The sequence below is a fragment of the Pseudophryne corroboree genome, chromosome 10 (assembly GCF_028390025.1).
Source record: "Pseudophryne corroboree isolate aPseCor3 chromosome 10, aPseCor3.hap2, whole genome shotgun sequence".
NCBI lineage: Eukaryota > Metazoa > Chordata > Amphibia > Anura > Myobatrachidae > Pseudophryne > Pseudophryne corroboree.
In genome coordinates, this window is record NC_086453.1 from 86,514,180 (window position 1) to 86,536,866 (window position 22,687).

Here is a 22,687-nt window from a genome sequence, read left to right on the forward strand (position 1 = left end):
CAGTCGGCAAATATTCCGCTGTGCATCATGCATATATAGAAATGCATCTTTTAAATGCTCTATAGGCAATAATATACTATCCTTATCTAGGATATCAATATTTCCAGTCAGGGAATCCGACCATGCCAACCCAGCACTGCACCTCCAGGCTGAGGCGATTGCTGGTCGCAGTATAACACCAGTATGTGTGTAAATACCTTTTTGGATACCCTCCTGCTTTCTATCAGCAGGATCCTTAAGGGCGGCCATCTCCTGAGAGGGTAGAGCCCTTGTTCTTACAAGCGTGTGAGCGCCTTATCCCCACTAGGGGGTGTTTCCCAACGCACCCTAACCTCTGGCGGGAAAGGGTATGCAGCCAATACTTTTTAAGAAATTATCAATTGTTATCGGGGGGAAACCCACGCATCATCACACACCTCATTTTATTTCTCAGATTCAGGAAAACTACAGGTAGTTTTTCCCTCACCGAACATAATACCCCTTTTTGGTGGTACTCGTATTATCAGAAATGTATAAAAACATTTGCCATTGTCTCAATCATGTAACGTGTGGCCCTACTGGAAATCACGGTTGTCTCTTCACCGTCGACACAGGAGTCAGTATCCGTGTCGGCGTCTGTATCTGCCATCTGAGGTAACGGCCGCTTTAGAGCCCCTGACGGCCTATGAGACGTCTGGACAGGCACAAGCTGAGTAGCCGGCTGTCTCATGTCAACCACTGTTTTTTATATAGAGCTGACACTGTCACGTAATTTTCAACAGTACATCCACTCAGGTGTCGACCCCCTAGGGGGTGACATCACTGTTACAGACACTCTGCTCCGTCTCCACATCATTTTTCTCCTCATACATGTCGACACAAACGTACCGACACACAGCACACACACAGGGAATGCTCTGATAGAGGACAGGACCCCACTAGCCCTTTGGGGAGACAGAGGGAGAGTATGCCAGCACACACCAGAGCGCTATATATATATATACAGGGATAACCTTATATAAGTGTTTTTCCCCTTATAGCTGCTGTATGTTTTAATACTGCGCCTAAATAGTGCCCCCCTCTCTTTTTTTAACCCTTTCTGTAGTGCAGGGAAGAGTCAGGGAGCTTCCCTCCAACTGAGCTGTGAGGGAAAATGGCGCCAGTGTGCTGAGGAGATAGGCTCCGCCCCCTTTTCGGCGGCCTTATCTCCCGGTTTTTTGTATATTCTGGCAGGGGTTAAATGCATCCATATAGCCCAGGAGCTATATGTGATGCATTTTTTTTGCCATGTAAGGTATTTCTGTCATGTTTTATTGCGTCTCAGGGCGCCCCCCCCAGCGCCCTGCACCCTCAGTGACCGGAGTGTGAAGTGTGCTGAGAGCAATGGCGCACAGCTGCAGTGCTGTGCGCTACCTTATTTGAAGACAGGAACGTCTTCTGCCGCCGCTTTCTCCGGACCTCTTCGCTCTTCTGGCTCTGTAAGGGGGCCGGCGGCGCGGCTCCGGGACCCATCCAGGCTGAACCTGTGATCGTCCCTCTGGAGCTAATGTCCAGTAGCCAAGAAGCCCAATCCACTCTGCACGCAGGTGAGTTCGCTTCTTCTCCCCTTAGTCCCTCGATGCAGTGAGCCTGTTGCCAGCAGGTCTCACTGAAAATAACAAACCTAAACTAAAACTTTCACTAAGAAGCTCAGGAGAGCCCCTAGTGTGCACCCTTCTCGTCGGGCACAGAAATCTAACTGAGGCTTGGAGGAGGGTCATAGGGGGAGGAGCCAGTGCACACCAGTTAGTCCTAAAGCTTTCTTTAGATGTGCCCAGTCTCCTGCGGAGCCGCTATTCCCCATGGTCCTTACGGAGTCCCCAGCATCCACTTAGGACGTTAGAGAAATTTGCCTTATTTGTATTTGGTTAAGTCTCCATTGGTTCGCTGGTCACCCTGGCATGTATTTTCTACAGACGGGAATGGTACACGGTTTACCCTCAAATCATATCCATCTGACCCTCTTCAGTATAGTCTTAATGAAACGGTCTGCTTCTCCGCATGATTTGTGACTCTTTTTGTGTAATTGTACCCTATACCATAGGTCTGCAAACTCGGTCCAAATTACCCCACACAGTGCATGTTTTGCAGGTAACCCAACAGGAGCACAGGTGTATTAATTACTCACAGACACATTTTAAAAGGTCCGCAGGTGGAGTTAATTATTTCACTTGTGATTCTGTGAGGAGACCTGCAAAACATGCACCATGTGGGGTAATGAGGACAGAGGGGCAGATGTATTAACCTAGAGAAGGCATAAGGAAGTGATAAACCAGTGATATGTGCAAGGTGATAAATGCACCAGCCAATCAGCTCTTAACTGTTAGTTTACATATTGGAGCTGATTAGCTGGTTCGTTTATCACCTTGCACATATCACTGGTTTATCACTTCCTTTGCAGACCTATGCCCTATACCACAGGTTCTCAAACTCGGTCCTCAGGACCTCACACAGTGCATGTTTTGCAGGTCTCCTCACAGAATCACAAGTGAAATAATTAGCTCCACCTGTGGACCTTTTAAAATGTGTCAGTGAGTAATTAATACACCTGTGCACCTGCTGGGTTACCTGCAAAACATGCACTGTGTGGGGTCCTGAGGACCGAGTTTGAGAACCACTGCCCTATACCATTTCTCAATTTGTACTGCAGTAAGGCCTCTTTTCATTGCCTGGCCTGTGTGTTATGTCACAGTGTTCGCCTTATGTTTTTGTTTTTTCTTTTTAATGATACTGATGATGCCATGTATAAGTACTGTGATTTTTTTTTATGTCTTTGGGATCCTACCATGTTTTTCTCTCATCCCCTTCCTTCCCCTTTTCTTTTTTCTGTACCCCTTGCATAACTAAATTTCAATAAAAAATGATGCTGTTAAAAAAAACCCCAATGCTTCTGAACTGCATTTTAGCAATTGTGCCTGTTGTAAATGACTGCCTGTAAAGGTAATCATACACTGTATGTGCTCTTCCAATATTCAAGAGACTGTCGCTGTGGTTCGCAGTGCAGATAGGTTGCATTATGTTTCTATATAGTTCAAAATTCCATGCAAGTTATTCATTTATATCTTGCTAGTGACACATGAACATGTATTGTTGAGTAATAGAAATACATCACATTATACATAGACTCACCCGTATACACATAACACGCCTGCACTCTGTTACCAGGATATGTGTTACCAAATTCAATGGACCATTATAGCTGCCCTGCTATTATGTAAGGATTTAGTATGATATCCTGGCTGTCGGCAGTCAGGAGACAGACGCCGGGCTCACGGCAGTTGGATTACCGTCCCCTCGCCACGATTCAGGCCCGGCGGTGACCTTAGGTCACCACAGGGTTATAGTCCACCTCGGGTGGTGGCGTGGACCACCAACCAAGAGGGAATTTCGGGCGTCAGTCGGGATTCCGCCCTCGGGTATTTCACCGGGTGTTGGGATTCCAGCATCAGTATCATGACCGCCGGGATCCCGACAACTGGAAAATGTAATGCCTCCGTTATTTGATAAACACAATCCTATGCATTAAGTACTTCCACACAGTGACAATGAGGGGCAAAATGCATTGTGTCGGTGGTAGTTATTATATGTGATATACTATATTTTTAAGCATGGCTCTGCAACTCATGGAAATACCTTAACTCCTAACAATTTGTATGATAAACAGAGAAACGTAATATATTATACATCTGAAAGTTCATACACATAGGCTAGGAAAACCAAAACAGACATCTAATACTTTGAGAGCACATATGGACCACTATTAAGAGGAGAGGAATGAAATGCATATATGTAGCTTTGCAAAAAGCTAACCAAAATCAACAAAAATACAACCAAAATGTAAAATACTTACAAACACCCAACTGCACACATTATTCAAGAATACCATTCAAAGCAGGTAGTAAAAAAAAAAGTGACCACTTACCTGATGTGCCTCCTTGCCCATTGTGTATGTAAGTTTTCCAAAAGTCTTTCTAAAAATGGACAAAAATAAAAAACAAAGATTAAAGATCTTTTAAACTTCCCTGAAAAACCAACTACAAATTTAGGAAGGAAAATATAACAATTTGATCGGATTACAGTGTTGTGACAGACGTATGACTGTATTGCCACAGGTGAACTAAAAGTAGAATATTATAGTAGCTAATTTGGATTTTAAGAGTATTCTTTTAAATAATCACTAGAGGGCAGTCAACAAGCAAAAAAATAAAAAAAAATAATGAACAGCTCTCTATACATCAAGATAAATCGATACAGTTAAAGCATATTACGTATTTACATTTTATTCATTTGTGGAGGGATGGGCTGTGGACATGCATAAAATAGGAGCACAAAGTAAGTAAAATAAATGCAAAGTGCAGGGAGCATCCTGTACATGGGGGAACTTTGCATTGTAATTGGAAGCAGACTGAGCTGAGAGAAAGGAGACTGGGACAGCTGTAAGAGTGCACTGGCGTGGGCAATACGGATGGGGGCAGGGTAATCTCTTATAAAGAGATGGGGTTTCAGTGAATGTATAAAGATATAAAGGCTGTGAGAGAGTCTGACCAGGCATCATAGGGAATTCTATAAGTGGGTCTTGTAGGTGGAAGTGAGAGGTGGTTACCAGAGGCTCGGTTAAACTTGCCTACTCAGCTGGCCGAATCTTCCATATTCCGTCCACTTCCAACTGAAGTTGGCAGGGTGAAGAGATTCAACAGGGAACTTGCATCGCCGTATGGAGGGGGCAGGGCTAAATGGCACTAATCCACATCATTTAGCCCCACCCCCTCCCCACGAAGGATGGAAATGGGTGGTGGTGGTGGTGGAGGGCCTAGTGACTTGACAGCCCAGTACCGCCGCCGAAGAGGAAAGTAGTGTCTTCTCTCTGGGCTTCTCCCGTAGAGGAGGCTTTAAATGTAGGAAAGCATGGACTAGGCGCAGGTCAGCGGTAGATCTAAGAGGGAAAGCAGTAGAGTGTTTTCAGATGAGACATAAGATGTATGATGAGGTAGTGTTGTTGAGGTATTTGAGGGTCCTCACTTGAATTAGATTTTGGAGGGCACGGGGAGTCAGTGCTGTGATTTAGAGAAAGGTGCAGATGTAGAGCAACCAGAGAGGAAATACAGTCTTGCCGCAGGGCAAACAGTACACTACACCCACGCAAGAGTGAAATTCTAGCTCTTTTTTTCATTCAATCTTGAACTTGACATACAGAAAAGAAAAAATAAGATTTTACTTACCGGTAAATCTATTTCTCGTAGTCCGTAGTGGATGCTGGGGACTCCGTAAGGACCATGGGGAATAGACGGGCTCCGCAGGAGACTGGGCACTCTATAAGAAAGATTTGGTACTATCTGGTGTGCACTGGCTCCTCCCTCTATGCCCCTCCTCCAGACCTCAGTTAGGATACTGTGCCCGGAAGAGCTGACACAATAAGGAAGGATTTTTGAATCCCGGGTAAGACTCATACCAGCCACACCAATCACACCGTATAACTCGTGATACTATACCCAGTTAACAGTATGAAATATAACAGAGCCTCTCAACAGATGGCTCAACAATAACCCTTTAGTTAGGCAATAACTATATACAAGTATTGCAGACAATCCGCACTTGGGATGGGCGCCCAGCATCCACTACGGACTACGAGAAATAGATTTACCGGTGAGTAAAATCTTATTTTCTCTAACGTCCTAGTGGATGCTGGGGACTCTGTAAGGACCATAGGGATTATACCAAAGCTCCCAAACGGGCGGGAGAGTGCAGATGACTCTGCAGCACCGAATGAGAGAACTCCAGGTCCTCCTCAGCCAGGGTATCAAATTTGTAGAATTTTGCAAACGTGTTTGCCCCTGACCAAGTAGCAGCTCGGCAAAGTTGTAAAGCCGAGACCCCTCGGGCAGCCGCCCAAGATGAGCCCACCTTCCGTGTGGAATGGGCTTTTACAGATTTAGGCTGCGGTAAGCCTACCGCAGAATGCGCCAGCTGAATAGTGCTACAAATCCAGCGCGCAATAGACTGCTTAGAAGCAGGAGCACCTATCTTGTTGGGTGCATACAGGACAAAAAGCGAGTCAGTCTTTCTGACTCCAGCCGTCCTGGAAACATACAGTTTCAAGGCCCTGACTACATCCAGTAACTTGGAATCCTCCAAGTCCCCAGTAGCCGCAGGCACCACAATAGGTTGGTTCAAGTGAAAAGCAGATACCACCTTAGGGAGAAACTGGGGACGAGTCCTCAATTCTGCCCTATCCATATGAAAAATCAGATAAGGGCTTTTACAAGACAAAGCCGCCAATTCTGACACACGCCTGGCCGAAGCCAAGGCCAATAACATGACCACTTTCCACGTGAGATATTTCAGATCCACAGTTTTAAGTGGTTCAAACCAATGTGATTTTAGGAAACTCAACACCACATTGAGATCCCAAGGTGCCACGGGAGGCACAAAAGGGGGCTGAATATGAAGCACTCCCTTTACAAAAGTCTGAACTTCAGGCAGTGAAGCCAGTTCTTTCTGGAAGAAAATCGACAGGGCCGAAATCTGGACTTTAATGGAACCCAATTTTAGGCCCATAGTCACTCCCGACTGTAGGAAGTGTAGAAAGCGACCCAGCTGAAATTCCTCTGTTAGGGCCTTCCTGGCCTCACACCACGCAACATATCTTCGCCAAATACGGTGATAATGGTTCGCGGTTACTTCTTTCCTGGCTTTTATTAGCGTAGGAATGACTTCCTCCGGAATGCCCTTTTCCTTTAGGATCCGGAATTCAACCGCCATGCCGTCAAACGCAGCCGCGGTAAGTCTTGGAACAGACAGGGCCCCTGCTGCAGTAGATCCTGTCTGAGCGGTAGAGGCCATGGGTCCTCTGATATCATTTCTTGAAGTTCCGGGTACCAAGCCCTTCTTGGCCAATCCGGAACCACGAGTATCGTTCTTACTCCTCGCCTTCTTATTATTCTCAGTACCTTTGGTATGAGAGGCAGAGGAGGGAACACATAAACCGACTGGTACACCCACGGTGTCACTAGAGCGTCCACAGCTATCGCCTGAGGGTCCCTTGACCTGGCGCAATATCTCTTTAGCTTTTTGTTGAGGCGGGACGCCATCATGTCCACCTGTGGCCTTTCCCAGCGGTTTACCAACAGTAGGAAGACTTCTGGATGAAGTCCCCACTCTCCCGGGTGTAGGTCGTGTCTGCTGAGGAAGTCTGCTTCCCAGTTGTCCACTCCCGGAATGAACACTGCTGACAGTGCTAGTACGTGATTTTCCGCCCATCGGAGAATCCTTGTGGCTTCCGCCATTGCCATCCTGCTTCTTGTGCCGCCCTGTCGGTTCACATGGGCGACTGCCGTGATGTTGTCTGACTGGATCAGTACCGGCTGGTTTTGAAGCAGGGGTCTTGCCTGACTTAGGGCATTGTAAATGGCCCTTAGTTCCAGAATATTTATGTGTAGGGAAGTCTCCTGACTTGACCATAGTCCTTGGAAGTTTCTTCCCTGTGTGACTGCTCCCCAGCCTCGAAGGCTGGCATCCGTGGTTACCAGGACCCAGTCCTGTATGCCGAATCTGCGGCCCTCTAGAAGATGAGCACTCTGCAGCCACCACAGTAGAGACACCCTGGTCCTTGGAGACAGGGTTATCATTTGATGCATCTGAAGATGCGATCCCGACCACTTGTCCAAGAGGTCCCACTGGAAGGTCCTCGCATGGAACCTGCCGAATGGAATTGCTTCGTATGAAGCCACCATTTTTCCCAGTACTCGTGTGCAGCGATGCACCGATACCCGTTTTGGTTTTAGGAGGTCTCTGACTAGAGAAGACAGCTCCTTGGCTTTCTCCTGCGGGAGAAACACTTTTTTCAGTTCTGTGTCCAAAATCATCCCCAGGAACAGTAAGCGAGTGGAAGGAACCAGTTGTGACTTTGGAATGTTTAGAATCCAGCCATGCTGTTGTAGCACTTCCCGAGATAGTGCTACTCCGACCAGTAACTGCTCCCTGGACCTCGCCTTTATAAGGAGATCGTCCAAGTACGGGATAATTAAAACTCCCTTTTTTCGAAGGAGTATCATCATTTCTGCCATTACCTTGGTAAACACCCTCGGTGCCGTGGACAGTCCAAACGGTAGTGTCTGGAATTGGTAATGGCAATCCTGTACCACAAATCTGAGGTACTCCTGGTGAGGAAGGTAAATAGGGACATGCAGGTAAGCATCCTTGATGTCCAGGGATACCATGTAATCCCCCTCGTCCAGGCTTGCAATAACCGCCCTGAGCGATTCCATCTTGAACTTGAATTTTGTTATGTAAGTGTTCAAGGATTTCAAATTTAAAATGGGTCTCACCGAACCGTCTGGTTTCGGTACCACAAACAGTGTGGAATAGTAGCCCCGGCCTTGTTGAAGTAGGGGTACCTTGACTATCACCTACTGGGAATACAGCTTGTGAATGGCCTCTAGCACAGCCTCCCTGCCCGATGGAGTCGTCGGTAAGGCTGATTTGAGGAAACGGCGGGGGGGGAGGCGCCTCGAACTCCAGCTTGTACCCCTGAGATACTACTTGAAGGATCCAGGGATCCACAAGTGAGCGAGCCCACTGATCGCTGAAATTCTTGAGGCGGCCCCCCACCGTACCTGGCTCCGCCTGTGGAGCCCCACCGTCATGCAGCGGATTTGGAAGCAGCTGGGGGAGGACTTTTGGTCCTGGGAACCTGCTGAGTGTTGCAGCTTTTTCCCCCTTCCTCTGCCTCTAGACAGAAAGGACCCGCCTTTTCCCCGCCTGTTCTTCTGGGGTCGAAAGGACTGTACTTGGTAATACGGTGCTTTCTTAGGCTGTGAGGGGAAATGCAGACTTCCCAGCCGTTGCTGTGGAAACAAGGTCTGAGAGACCGTCCCCGAATAACTCCTCACCCTTATAAGGCAAAACTTCCATGTGCCTTTTAGAATCTGCATCTCCTGTCCACTGCCGAGTCCATAAGCCTCTTCTAGCAGAAATGGACAAAGCACTTATTCTAGATGCCAGCCGGCAGATCTCCCTCTGTGCATCTCTCATGTATAAGACCGAGTCTTTTATATGCTCTATGGTTAGCAATATAGTGTCTCTGTCTAGGGTGTCAATATTTTCCGACAGGGAATCTGACCAAGCAGCAGCAGCACTGCACATCCAGGCTGAAGCAATAGCTGGTCTCAGTATAACACCAGTGTGTGTGTAAATAGATTTTAGGATAGCCTCCTGCTTTCTATCAGCAGGTTCCTTTAGGGCGGCCGTATCCGGAGACGGTAGTGCCACCTTTTTAGACAGACGTGTGAGCGCTTTATCCACCCTAGGGGGAGTTTCCCAACGTGACCTATCCTCTGGCGAGAAAGGGAACGCCATTAGTAATTTTTTTGAAATCACCAATTTTTTATCAGGGAAAGCCCACGCTTCACACACCTCATTCAACTCCTCAGATGGGGGAAAAACTATAGGTAGTTTTTTCTCCCCAAACATAATACCCTTTTTTGAGGTACCTGGGTTTATATCAGTAAGGTGCAATACCTCTTTCATTGCCTCAATCATGCCACAAATGGCCCTAGTGGACATTAAATTTGACTCATCGTCGTCGACACTTGCATCAGTATCCGTGTCGACATCTGTGTCTGCCATCTGAGGTAGTGGTCGTTTCAGGGCCCCTGACGGCCTTTGAATCGTCTGGGCAGGCACGATCTGAGAAGCCGGCTGTCCCGCATTTGGCATGTCGTCAAATTTTTTATGTAAGGAGTCGATACTTGCACGTAATTCCTTCCATAAATCCATCCACTCAGGTGTCTGCCCCGCAGGGGGTGACATCACATTAATAGGCATCTGCTCTGCCTCCACATAAGTCTCCTCATCAAACATGTCGACACAGCCGTACCGACACACCGCGCGCACACACACACACACACACACACACACAGGGAATGCTCTTACAAGGAGACAGGACCCCACAAAAGCCCTTTGGGGAGACAGAGAGAAAGTAAGTATGCCAGCACACACCAGAGCGCTATAATAATACAGGGACTAACTGAATTATGACCCTTTATAGCTGCTTATTATCTTAAACTGCGCCCAAATTTAGTGCCCCCCTCTCTTTTTTACCCTTTCCGTAGTGTAGACTGCAGGGGAGAGTCAGGGAGCTTCCTTCCAGCGGAACTGTGAGGGAATAATGGCGCCAGTGTGCTGAGGGAGAAGGCTCCGCCCCTTTTTCGGCGGCCTTTCTCCCGCTTTTTTCTGTAATCTGGCAGGGGTAATTACCACATATATAGCCTCTGGGGCTATATATTGTGGTTATTTTGCCAGCCAAGGTGATATTATTGCTGCCCAGGGCACCCCCCCCCCCCAGCGCCCTGCACCCTCAGTGACCGGAGTGTGAAGTGTGTATGAGGAGCAATGGCGCACAGCTGCAGTGCTGTGCGCTACCTTGGTGAAGACTGATGTCTTCTGCCGCCGATTTTCCGGACCATCTTCATGCTTCTGGCTCTGTAAGGGGGACGGCGGCGCGGCTCCGGGAACCAACACCAAGGACGGGTCCTGCGGTCGATCCCTCTGGAGCTAATGGTGTCCAGTAGCCTAAGAAGCCCAAGCTAGCTGCAAGCAGGTAGGTTCGCTTCTTCTCCCCTTAGTCCCTCGATGCAGTGAGCCTATTGCCAGCAGGTCTCACTGTAAAATAAAAAACCTAATTTAAACTTTCTTTCTAGAAGCTCAGGAGAGCTCCTAGTGTGCAACCAGCTCGGGCCGGGCACAGAAATCTAACTGAGGTCTGGAGGAGGGGCATAGAGGGAGGAGCCAGTGCACACCAGATAGTACCAAATCTTTCTTATAGAGTGCCCAGTCTCCTGCGGAGCCCGTCTATTCCCCATGGTCCTTACGGAGTCCCCAGCATCCACTAGGACGTTAGAGAAAAAAACAATAACCAAGGCTACAAATTGCTGCTTAACAGTACTGACTATGCTGCATCAAAGACCAGCCATATTTATCACTAGCCATGCATGTTCATTTTATTCACTGGGCGAAGTAATCACCAGTAACAACCAGCAGATAGAGGAACATTTCTGACGTGTATGTGGTAACATATTTGCAATTATTATCCTGCTGCAGAAAAATAGCGGTTCTGGAACTCCAGCACAATTATGTAAGATCTCTAGAGCCACTGAGAGGGTCTTCTGCCTACAACAACCACCCGTTGTACCCTTAGTGTATGACACACACACACACCGGTACTTAGGATGCCACCAGTTCTTAAACCTCAGTCAGTATAGGCTTACGCAATTGGCTGGAGACCACAGGATAATAGGATGGAGTAATATACAAAATGTACTGACAAGACTGGAACACGAAGGGTGACTGGGCAGGACAGGATCTTGATCACAGCAGGTGCAGAGGAGACACCAAGTTGGAATGTAGAACACAGAGCAGTTGGTGAAGGCTGAGCATAGGGAGAACACAATAAGCAGCAGACTAGGGGGTTAAACAAGACAGATACTCAGCCAGGCAAGAGTTCATGCAAGGCTGACAGCCAAGGCTTCGGACAGTCAACATATCCAAAGGATATGGCAGAGTATCCACAGGAACCTGAAACACAGACCAGCAACTTACACCAGGGTAAAAGTCACAACAGACAGGGAGGAGCTGGCCTGGTTGCCTTATAATAGGGAGACTAACCAATCAGGAGGCGGCATGCACAGGTCTAAATCAGAGGAGAGTCAATGCAGCTGCAGAGCTGCACATAGTTGCTGGCGTACTGGCTGCTAGGTAACCGTAGCCACAGTCCTTGTCCAGTGTCACGGTTGCCTAGCAACCAGCGAAAGAGTTGGACACTGCGGACAGAAAACGCAGCGTCCCAGATGTCTAGAAACAACAGAGACCTGGCTTGTACCACGTTATGGGAATCAGCCACTTAGAGCTCAGGTCTAGCGACAATCACTGGAGTCGGTAAGTGTCGTGTGGTAGAGGACACAACAAAGCCAGTGACAATTGTCTATAGCCAGGACACATCAGAAAATGATGAGATAGCCTTTCATATTCTAATTATCAAACACTTTTAATATGGGGCCACAGGAACGACGAGATCTGCCCAATTTGCTGACAACACCAGCAAAAAAAACTAAAATATAGAAAGAAAAATTGCAACATGGCCAACATAAGGATTGGTTAGGGGTTCTGCTCCAGCAGCTCTGCTTTCTACTGTGCTGCAGATTTCCTGCTTCAACACACACAGAGATAGATAAGGAGGAATTCTCAGAAACACATTTTATATACAGTATATATTTTTAACATCTGCTTCATTTTTTAAAAAGACTACTATAAAATCTCCAATTTAGGAAACATATATTAAAATTTACTAAGTACCTACATCCATTTACTAAATGAAGAAAAGCAACTTGTTAAGAGTGCCTCAATAAAGACTGCGGAACAACAACAAGAAAAATGCATGGTTACAACATACACTAGGACAGAATTCTCCAGTCCTTGTTCTACCCTGCAGGGATACAGTGTGTTCCTTAATTATACCACCTTCCATGCGCTGTCTACCCCTTTCAGATGTGTGTAAAGGGTTTTGGTAAAAGCCATCTGTGCAGTGTGTCAGCAAATCACACACATGCACTCTTCAATCAGCACTCTGTCTCCATGGCAACCTCCCTGCCGGACTCGTCAATCACAGAACGTTCCAATCCTGAATGTGACTAGACTAAGTGAATGTAAGATTTTCTTTTTGAAAGCAGATTTCAGGATTCTCTTGTCTAAGAACATTTAAACAGTGAAACAGATTCCCTGGCACAAGGAAACAGATATTCAATATACCTGGCATTACCAATTACAGTGTCACTGAGTTAGACGGACCACTGCAGACCCCAATACAAGGCCAGGGGATAAAAGGGGCCTTAGGTAGTAGAAAGCTTGCAGTCATTTTTTTCTTCTCTGTAACTAGTATATAAAAAGGAACTTCCTTTAAAAAACCTTTTAATTTATTAAGTTTATGGCATAAACTTATTCCTTAGGTTAAAATAACAAGTCCACACCAGACTCTCTCGGCAATGGCGAGGGTACCTGCCTGGTGATGGGTTCTATTATTATTATTATTAATATTATCATTGTTTGTAAGGCGCCAAAGGTATGTGCAGCGCGTACAAAAGGTAACCTAAAAACAAGTACATAAACAATACAATGCACTACAGTAAGCATCACTAAGGAATTCAGCATACAGTGCAATACAACCAACAACAATACTATAACCATCATAAACTAATACAAAAAAAAAAAAAAAAAGAAGAGCGAACACATTAAAGGTTGGCATTTTTTAACAATATCAGTCTTCACTAAACGAAGAAATTCTGCACTCACTGTTTTCTTGTCATCTTCAAAGCATTCCCTTGCTTCCTCGTAGTTGCACACCTCCTCGTAACATTCCCGCTCTAGGTTACCCGGGGTAAACAGCTCAAAGTCCCAGCTGTTGTACAGCAGCTTGCGGGAAAAGAAGGCATTTGCGTCTTCATTGCTGAGGAACACTGAGAGAGACAGGAGACTGTAGGATTAGGGTTCTACTCCGTGATGATAACGAAATCCATCAATAGGTATCTATGCTAAGGATACTATATAACCTGGCATGACTATTTCCATGCATTCTTCATTACTGCATACCTCCCAACTGTCCCGATTTTTGCGGGACAGTCCCGTTTTTTGGGGATTGTCCTGCTGTCCCACCCACGGGCCGCAGTGTCCAGCAGCAGGGGGGGGGGAGTTTGCAGTTGGGAGGCTCATGTCACTGCTATTCACGAGTGACAGAGGGAGAGGGGGCATGCCAGCAGCTCACAGAGCGCTGGGCAGGCCTGCTTCACTGACGAACATGGGGGCATGGCGTACGATTGCAGCATTTGCAAAGCCACGCCCCCTTTTCAAGACCACGTCCCCTTTTTGGCTTCGCCACGTGTGTGTCCCTCTTTCAGCATGAAGAAAGTTGGGAGATATGCTACTGTATTCGCTCATCACTTTTTTTCCTATTGTCCTTCTTTTTGAATTATCAAGGCCACCTATTCACATGCCTCCAGAAGGTTTTACCCAACTTCTTCACTTCACATTATGGGATCTATTTACTAAGCCATGGAGAGAGATAAAGTGGACGGAGATAAAGTACCAGCCAATCAGATCCTAACTGCCATGTTACAGGCGGTTTGAAAAATGGCAGTTAGGAGCTTGTTGGCTGATACTTTATCTCTCTCCACTTTATCTCTCTCCATGGCTTAGCTAGTACATAGACCCCCATGTCCTTTATTTATTCCTTCATTCATTATTCTATTACTATTTATTAAACCATTATTTAGGCTAAATGTTAATAAACTGAGACTTGGCGGACGTGTACTAAGCAGTGATAAAAGTGGAGAAGTGAGCCAGTGGAGAAGCTGCCCATGGCAACCAATCAGCTGCTCTGTATACTTTTATAGTATGCAAATTATAAATGTTACGCTGATTGGTTGCAACTTCTCCACTTTTATCACTGCTTAGTACATCTCCCTCTATGTGACTGGTACCAGTCTGGTGGTGCCTACATGGTGGCATAATGCAGCTATGTTATACCATCACGTAGATACCCATATCCTTATACCAGACAATAGCCAAATATATAGCTAGGGGGTTGATCAAGCAGAGAAAAGACTGGAGAAGTTGACTAGTGGAGAAGTTGCCCCATAGCAACCAATCACTTTCTACCTATCATGTTACAGAATGTACTTGATAAATGCTTCCTCAAAGCTGCTTTGTTGCTATGGGCAACTTCTCCACTCTTTTCTTGATACAGCAACTCCTCGGAGTGTAATGAGTGACCCTTTATTTAGGTTTATGGGTATGTTGGCCAGATGGGAAAAGTAAACAGGACTTAATAAATAAAAGGGTCTATTTACTAAGACTTGGACGGAGATAAAGTACCAACCAATCAGCTGCTAACTGACATTTTTCAAACCCAGCCTGTGACATGGCAGTTAGGAGCTGATTGGCTGGGACTTTATCTCCATCGACTTTACCTCCATCCAAGGCTTAGTAAATAGACCCCCTAAGACTGATATTTTCCATAGAGGGCAATTAAAAATTAAGGGGTCTATTTACTAAGACTTGGTTGGAAATAAAAAGTGGACATGCGCAGTGCGAGTCCTACGTGTGCGCACTACTGCGGACCCAGGGAGAATGCAAATGCATCTCAGATGCGTGTGATACTGAATACCCCCCCCCCAGAGTACAAACTATTTTACAGTTACTAGTAAGGGGTCGTACTCATCAAACGTATCTCAAAAAGGAAGAAAATTGGTCACCTTCTTTCCCTGGTCCACGAAGTGCGGAAAGTTTCTGGGGTTCGAGAACACGCCCAATGGTGGCTGCAATTGCCTGAAACAGCAAGAGGCACCCTGTCCACATCATGGTGCCAACCTGTCAGAGAGGAGCAGTTATTATAAAGAATGCCTTCATATCTAGAATATCTGATCTCTCAGGTTTAATATACTGAATTACCACTTGTTCTAAAGCCGGGTACACACTGGAGCGACTGGCATTCGGACTGGTTTAAGGGCAGATTTCCTTTAAGCCTGATTGCCGGTACACACTAAATGAATTTAATGAATGACAGAACAATATATCAGTCCGTCCTTCGTTAGTATACACCAGGCTGCATGGGAAATCGTCCAGTAGGCTGCGCATCACAGCCAAAAGGAGGACATTGCATGAAACCCGCTGGAGCGCACAAATCACCCGTGCACACTAGGCAATGTTGACGACTTGTCATTACAAAGTGGCAGATCATCCCAATAACGCTACAGTATGTACCCAGCTTAATGTGTGTGCACAAAATGCACTGCAGTACTATATAATATACAGGTAACACTAGATCAAAAAATGGTAAATAAAACAGCCCCCCAAAAACAAAAATTGTTTGGTTGCCAAGGATATTTGAAGGGTATTTTGGAGATGCTGCATTCAAAAAATAAAGTAGTTTTTCGAACTGACTGTTCTTGAGTAAATGGATACCCTCAATTAGCAGGGAACTTAGCCATAATGCGTGCATATAGGAATCTACCGGAACATTCTAGAAGGTGAAATGTGAATATTCTAGAAGATCACTCAGCGAATATTCCCCCTTCGTATATAAGTGATCAGCCACCGTCAGTTGAGCAGTTTGCATTGCCTGTTGCGTTTTTCTTAATTCTCAATCGTGTATCTCAAAAATGAAAGCCAATCTATCAAAACCAATGTCATATTTGGAATTAGCACCATAAAATCTGTCCAATATGATTGCCAATAAAGTGAGTGTTGATCAGTAACAGAAAGTAAGAAAAGGTCTTCTTGAGATGCAGTCATCCTGTTCAAAAATACCTGGTATGCCATTACTTAGTCAAGCGTCTCCATTATCCCACCCAGTCAAGAAATCTATTCACTTCTTAAACTATCTGCAGTTGAGTAATAAGGTGCAGGTGTGGAACTGACATTATCCCAACAGCGGATGATGGGGGTCATTCAGAGTTGATCGCTCGCTAGCTAATTTTTGCAGCGCTGCTATCAGGTAGTCGCCGCCTATAGGGGATTGTATTTTCACTTTGCAAGTGTGCGAACGCTTGTGCAGCCGAGCGGTACAAAAACATTTTGTGCAGTTTCTGGGTAGCTCTGGACTTACTCAGCTGCTGCGATCACTTCAGCCTGTCTGGTCCCGGAATTGATGTCAGATACCCGCCCTGCAAACGCTTGGACACGTCTGCGTTTTTCCAACCACTCCCTGAAAACGGTCAGTTGACACCCACAAACACCTTCTTCCTGTCAATCTCCTTGCGATCGGCTGTGTGAATGGATTCTTCATTAAATCCATCGCTCAGCATCGATCCGCTTTGTACCCGGACGACGTGCCTGTGCATTGCGGTGCATACACAGTTTTGCAGAGTTTTGACCTGATCGCAGCGCTGCAAAAAATAGCTAGAGAGCGATCAACTTGGAATGACCCCCGATAATCCGACTGGAATCAATTGCATCACTGGGCACATTAGAAAATGTGGTCGGAAGATGAACGCTTCCAGCCTGCCGCCTATGTGTAGTCATCGGTGCAAAAAACTACCACCGTGCCCTCCAGTGAACGGATCAGTTATGAATTAATAAAAAGAAAAACATGCAAGATTTATTCTGTAATACAAAGAGAAACTGATTTGTTGATTTATAAATAATAAATACAACTGAAACAATAAAAAGTCATACACAAAAGATACACAGCAGAGAAAAGGAACAGTTCAGTCATACGGTATCTGACTGCATGAGAATAACGGTGGGTACACACTAGGCGACATGCTCTATGGGGCGGTCGGCGGCAGGGCATACACACTGAGCAATAGGACGACCATATCGCTCAGTGAAGTCACGCTGCGGCCGGGCCGTGCAGGGAGCCCTTGGATGACAATCCAAATTGAGCTAAATGCACGGCCGACAGCGAGGGTCGCTAACAACCCGTGGGGCCGCGCATCGCTCGTCATAGGCGACATACACACTTGCCAAGAAAGTGAACAACGTTGCTAAGGAAGGGTGAAAATGAGCGACGTCGTTCATTTTCTCGGCAAGTGTGGATGCACCTTAAAACCGAGAATTGCTGGCCAAGTTGGTGCTTAGCGTCATCCATGGGTGCCAGAACCTGGGAGATCTTTCCAACAAAACTTTATCTGCCCTCAAAACCACTGTAAGGAGAGAACGAGCCGCATGTAATGGCTTGGTTATATTGCCAGCAGGTATGGTACTTTGTGGGTCTATTGTTCAGACAAGAATCAGTAGTCAAAAGACGTATACACCGTGTATCACAGTAACAGCAAATACACCCAACGCGTTATACCTAGGAGCTGGGATGCAGAATGGATGGGAGATAGGGCGACTGGCTCTAGCTCCATCCAGAGCCAGATTGTAGATGGTGGGGAAGCACACCCACGAAACATACGTCCAGCAGCAGGTGTTGCCATTTTTTATGTGGCAGACCCGACTTTTCTCTTGGTGGATCTGCCTAGCAGCGTACAATATATCTTTGTTAAATAGAATTTTAATAAATGTTTGGCCAAACAATGTAAGTATAACAAGTTGATGAGAAGATAATGATTAAATCCTCATTCCACCCAATTAGAGGACTTTACAGGCCTCGGTCTGAGTCAGGTGCAGCTCGTTATGTGGTTGCAAATTGCGAGTCAAATAGATTTTGCCCAGATGCAATCTTTGCATGAAATGTGCATTTCTGGGCAGTAACACTGTGGGCGTAGGCAAGAGATCTGGCTTGTGGGAGTGTGGGTATAAAAGGGAAGAGTAAAGGATGAGGTTAAGGTGGGGAGTGATTGAATCACCTGCTAAAATAGAAAATACCCATGTATTAGGCACTGGTCCCTTTACAGCTTCCCTTATAAGTACAGAAAGTAAGCCCTGTACCTAATCCATAGCTCTGTCTTTCACTTTGAAGGGAAATAAAAATCAGGTATAGAAGAGAAAGTCACTGCAATATACAAACTCCCAATTTATATTTAATACATATGATTCCATAACGATGAAGAAAAATTTATTATTTAGTATAACATTTAGATGCACACTGGGGATCTGTCCTATCAAGGCCAGTGACAAACGCAGAATTTTCAGAGGGGGGTTTCCAAATGCAGTCCATAATCTCCCGCTCTGTGGAACATTGCAGCAAGCGCGTGAGTTTGGGGGAGCAGCAGAAGGACCTAGTGACGACCCTGGACATTAATATAAACTTTGGTCTTTTTAAAACACTGGATACTGTATAGAATACAGTATTAATAGATAACACTATAAATGGTCTATAGCAGAGGTTCTCAAACTCGGTCCTCAGGACCCCACACAGTCCATGTTTTGCAGGTAACCCAGCAGCTGCACAGGTGTATTAATTACTCACTGACACATTTTAAAAGGTCCACAGGTGGAGCTAATTATTTCACTTGTGATTCTGTGAGGATACCTGCAAAACATGCACTGTGTGGGGTCCTGAGGACCGAGTTTGAAAACCTGTGGTCCCCACACGGTGCATGTTTTGCAGGTCTCACAGAATCGCAAGTGAAATAATTAGTTCCACCTGTGGACCTTTTAAAATGTGTCAGTGAGTAATTAATTCACCTGTGCAGCTGCTGGGTTATCTGCAAAACATGCACTGTGTGGGGTCCTGAGGGCCGAGTTTGAGAACCTATGGTATAGACTGTATCAAATATATTTAAATACTATAAATAAGTGGTCAGGAAAAGGTTAAACATACCATAATAAATATACAAACATAATAGAATAAGTACTGCACTTTCTAAGCAAACATTCTCCCACCCCATGGTAAGGCTCCTTTCTCTTCTTCCTGGTAGCTACTCTCTGGTACAGAGCACTGATTGAGGACTCAGATCCAGATGCACACACCATTGGGTATGTGCAGCAGCTCTGCTCTGTCCCTTAAACTGCATGATGTGGCAGGAGCTCTAGTAATCGTATTATATGCCATTACTAATTTGAGCCACTTGCCAAAAGGAGGGGTGTTTCCGGGCAAGCGGTAACCCCCCATGTTTGCCTATGATAGCGTCCCTTATCCCCCCCTAAAAAAAATAGGGTTATTTAATTTACCGTTAATATAGCAGAGCGGTCTTCTGGAGGGCTTCATGGCCCTGATCAACACACAAATGACTTCGCGGCTGCGAGTCAGATGTGCAAATATATGCAAATGTTGCAGCCGCCAAGACTTGTATTAAGACACTCACTGGAGGAGTCTCCGATTCACCGTTTGCGTACAAAGACAAAACCTTTGGGCAAAGGGCATCTCTAGAGAGGAGGGGAGCAGTGTACAGACTCCGTGTGTGGGCCCCCCTCCTCTCTCGTAGCAGTCACCGCTGCTGCTAGCGCTCTGAGCCCTGTAGACTCTGGCACAGTGCCAGAATCTACAGCACATGCGCAGGACTCTGAAAAAATGTCCGCCGCACATTTTTTTCGGAGTCATGCGCATGCGCTGTAGACTCTGGCACTGTGCCAGAGTCTCTAGTGCTCAGTGCGCTAGCAGCAGCGGTGACGGCTACGAGGGAGGAGGGGGCCCACACACGGTAAAGGTAAGTATAGGAGAAATGGGTGCGGTGTGGGCACCCCCTGGACTCGCCACTGCTTTGGGCGTACATTGGTGAAACATCAACCTCCTGAGTGGTCGTGCAGCATGGCCAGTAGAAGCAGCATTCCGGAGCCATTGTAACTGTACACGTTATAGCAGTCACATACTGTAACACATCTCCAAAACAGTGCATCCTGCCGTTGCGGCACATGAGCAGCAGCAAGACCATCGCGGCACATGCGCAGTGGCAGACGAAAAAACCGCTCCACTGCATATAAAATCGCACCCATTTCCAAATCAGGCCCTCTACGATCTAAAAGGTTTTTTCCCCAATCCCTGATGCTCTGGTCCCTGCTCCAAACTTTTCTCATGTTGTCCTGGACCTCTTTTGTTTCCAAGTGTTCTACTTGTAAAATCTATATTGTAAACTGGACTTTGGAGGGAAACTGCATTGCAACAATTATGTGCAGTAATCAGTGTGCAGCCATCCTGCACTTAATAATAATTACTCTTTTTTTTCTGGTTGCCAAGACATTAAATCAATGTGCAACGGTGGCCTGACTGGCAACTGGGAGAGCTGCACTTTCCACGGGCTCCTGCCTGCACTCGTGCAAAAAGCCCTTTTCACCCTTCTCTGCACCCTCCATCTCTCTGCATCTGTGCCCCAATATCTCACCCTGTACCCCTGCTTCAGTGGGAGAGTGCCGCGGAATCGGGAGGAGGCTTAGGCCGACTCTGCGGGTTGCGGCCCTCTCACCTCCGCGAAGCCGGGGACTAAATTTCGGAGGCAATCTTGGAGGGGAGACGGAGCCGCGCACGGGTGGCCGGGTTTGTCCTCACTGGCGGGCCGCTCGCCGGCGCTTACCTCTCCGCACCCCATTACCATCTGGGCTCATCTTGTGCGGCTGAAGCCGGCGGGAGCAGAGAGTTCAGGACCTCCGGGAAACGGTGCTCCACAGTGGCGGCCATCTTGATTTCTCACGGAGTGATGGAGATCAGACATCCAGCATCTCGAGGACCTGTGAGTACTGGGGTGCCCCACAGGATCCCTAACCTGACCGACAGTGCCCTGCAATCCCCCTACCTGTTTTCCACACTCACGGGACCGGGTGACGGCAGCGCGGACGCTCGCGACTTCCGGCCTAGTCGAGCTCCGGAGGCCGGGACCTTTAGTTTGAGCCGCGGACGGGTTGTGAGCTTCAGGACACGCGATCCACAGAGGACCGCTGCGGTCACCCGCGGAGACTTCCCGCCGACTTGATACCACCCTGGGCCCTTCCATCGTCCACAAGGGGCTCTCCCTGCGGCTGTGTCCTGCTGAAAGAGGCTGGCTGCAGCTCATCGAGCGAGCTGCCTCCCCTGCTGCTCCACGGTGGCCATCTTCCTGGCGGCCTCCAGTAACAGCACAGTCTCCTCACCTGGGCTGTGTGAATACCAGCTGGGGGACAAAGCCAACCTTCCTCCTCTGTATGCAGCCCTGCTGCTGACTCCTGCGCCCACAGATGCCTGCCTGATGTATATTCTGCTATAATGTGAACAAGCCGCGCAGAGGGGATAACGTGTTGCAATAACTACTGGGATATGTCCTAACAATCCCTTCCACGAGGCACTGTTCTGGATTCTGTTCTCTCCACTCAGACAAATGACAAGACGGCGCTGTTCTGGTAAATCATCAAAAGCTAAATCCGCAACCTCGCAAGCTGCAGCCTTTCGTACTTTATTTGGCACTCCCGTACCCGAACACCACTACCTCTACACCCCTCTCTGAATCCTTGACGTCGAACATCATGGAGGATAATAGGGCCCCAACTTCTTCCCCAAAACGCCAGTCTGGGTCTGCCAGTAAAGACTCCGCCCACATGGCGGCAGTCCTACTACAGCTACGCTCTCTTCCGACTCGCCAAGACATTCAGCAGGCTTTATCCAGCATGGAAAAACGGATTCATGATTCTCTACAGGCGAGTCTCTCCACCATCCAATCTGATCTCACGCACGTAGCGAATAGAGTGGTCGATCTGGAAGACCACAGAGATGAAACGGATTCCAAGCTTGCTGACTTACATGATCTTATATCTCGATACTCGCGCACCACCACTGAAATGAGACGTAGATTAGATGATATGGATAACCGAGGCAGTCGGAATAACTTGAGGGTCAAAGGTCTACTGGAAGATGTACCTCCTCAAGGCTTAGTTGCTGCGTTAACTAAAATATTCAACGACCTTCTTGGTGCCGACCCCAGCTCTCAAATAATGTTTGACAGAGCACATCGGGCACTCAGACCGAAAGGAGCGCCCACAGAAAGGCCTAGAGACGTCGTCTGCCGTCTACATTATTTTCAAGTGAAAGAAACTATCCTACAGAAGTCCAGACAGGCCTCGAATATTGACTTTAATGGCCATCACATACAGATTTTTCAGGACCTTTCATGGGCAACTCTACAGCAGAGACGTCTTCTCCACCCTCTTATGGAGGCTCTTCGGAAGAATGATGTCAGGTTCCGCTGGGGGTTTCCTCTAAGTGTCCAAGTGACCCGTGATGGGACCCATTACGCTCTTGAAGATTATGAAGACGTCCCATCGTTCTGCTCTG

At 46.9% G+C, this 22,687-nt stretch overlaps 1 protein-coding gene across 4 annotated transcripts in view; it reads right to left on the reverse strand.

Annotated features, from left to right (window-relative positions):
- The window catches only part of PRRG2 (proline rich and Gla domain 2), a 151,186-nt gene that overhangs the window by 44,007 nt on the left and 84,492 nt on the right, over positions 1 to 22,687 (reverse strand). For all 4 annotated transcript variants that reach the window (XM_063942572.1, XM_063942574.1, XM_063942571.1 and 1 more), the window contains 3 exons: positions 15,318 to 15,432; positions 13,360 to 13,523; positions 3,941 to 3,989 (listed from right to left, as the gene is read on the reverse strand). In XM_063942572.1, the coding sequence (XP_063798642.1) occupies positions 3,941 to 3,989; positions 13,360 to 13,523; positions 15,318 to 15,423 (319 nt within the window). In that variant the 5' untranslated portion in view covers positions 15,424 to 15,432. The remainder of the gene's footprint in view (positions 1 to 3,940; positions 3,990 to 13,359; positions 13,524 to 15,317; positions 15,433 to 22,687) is intronic.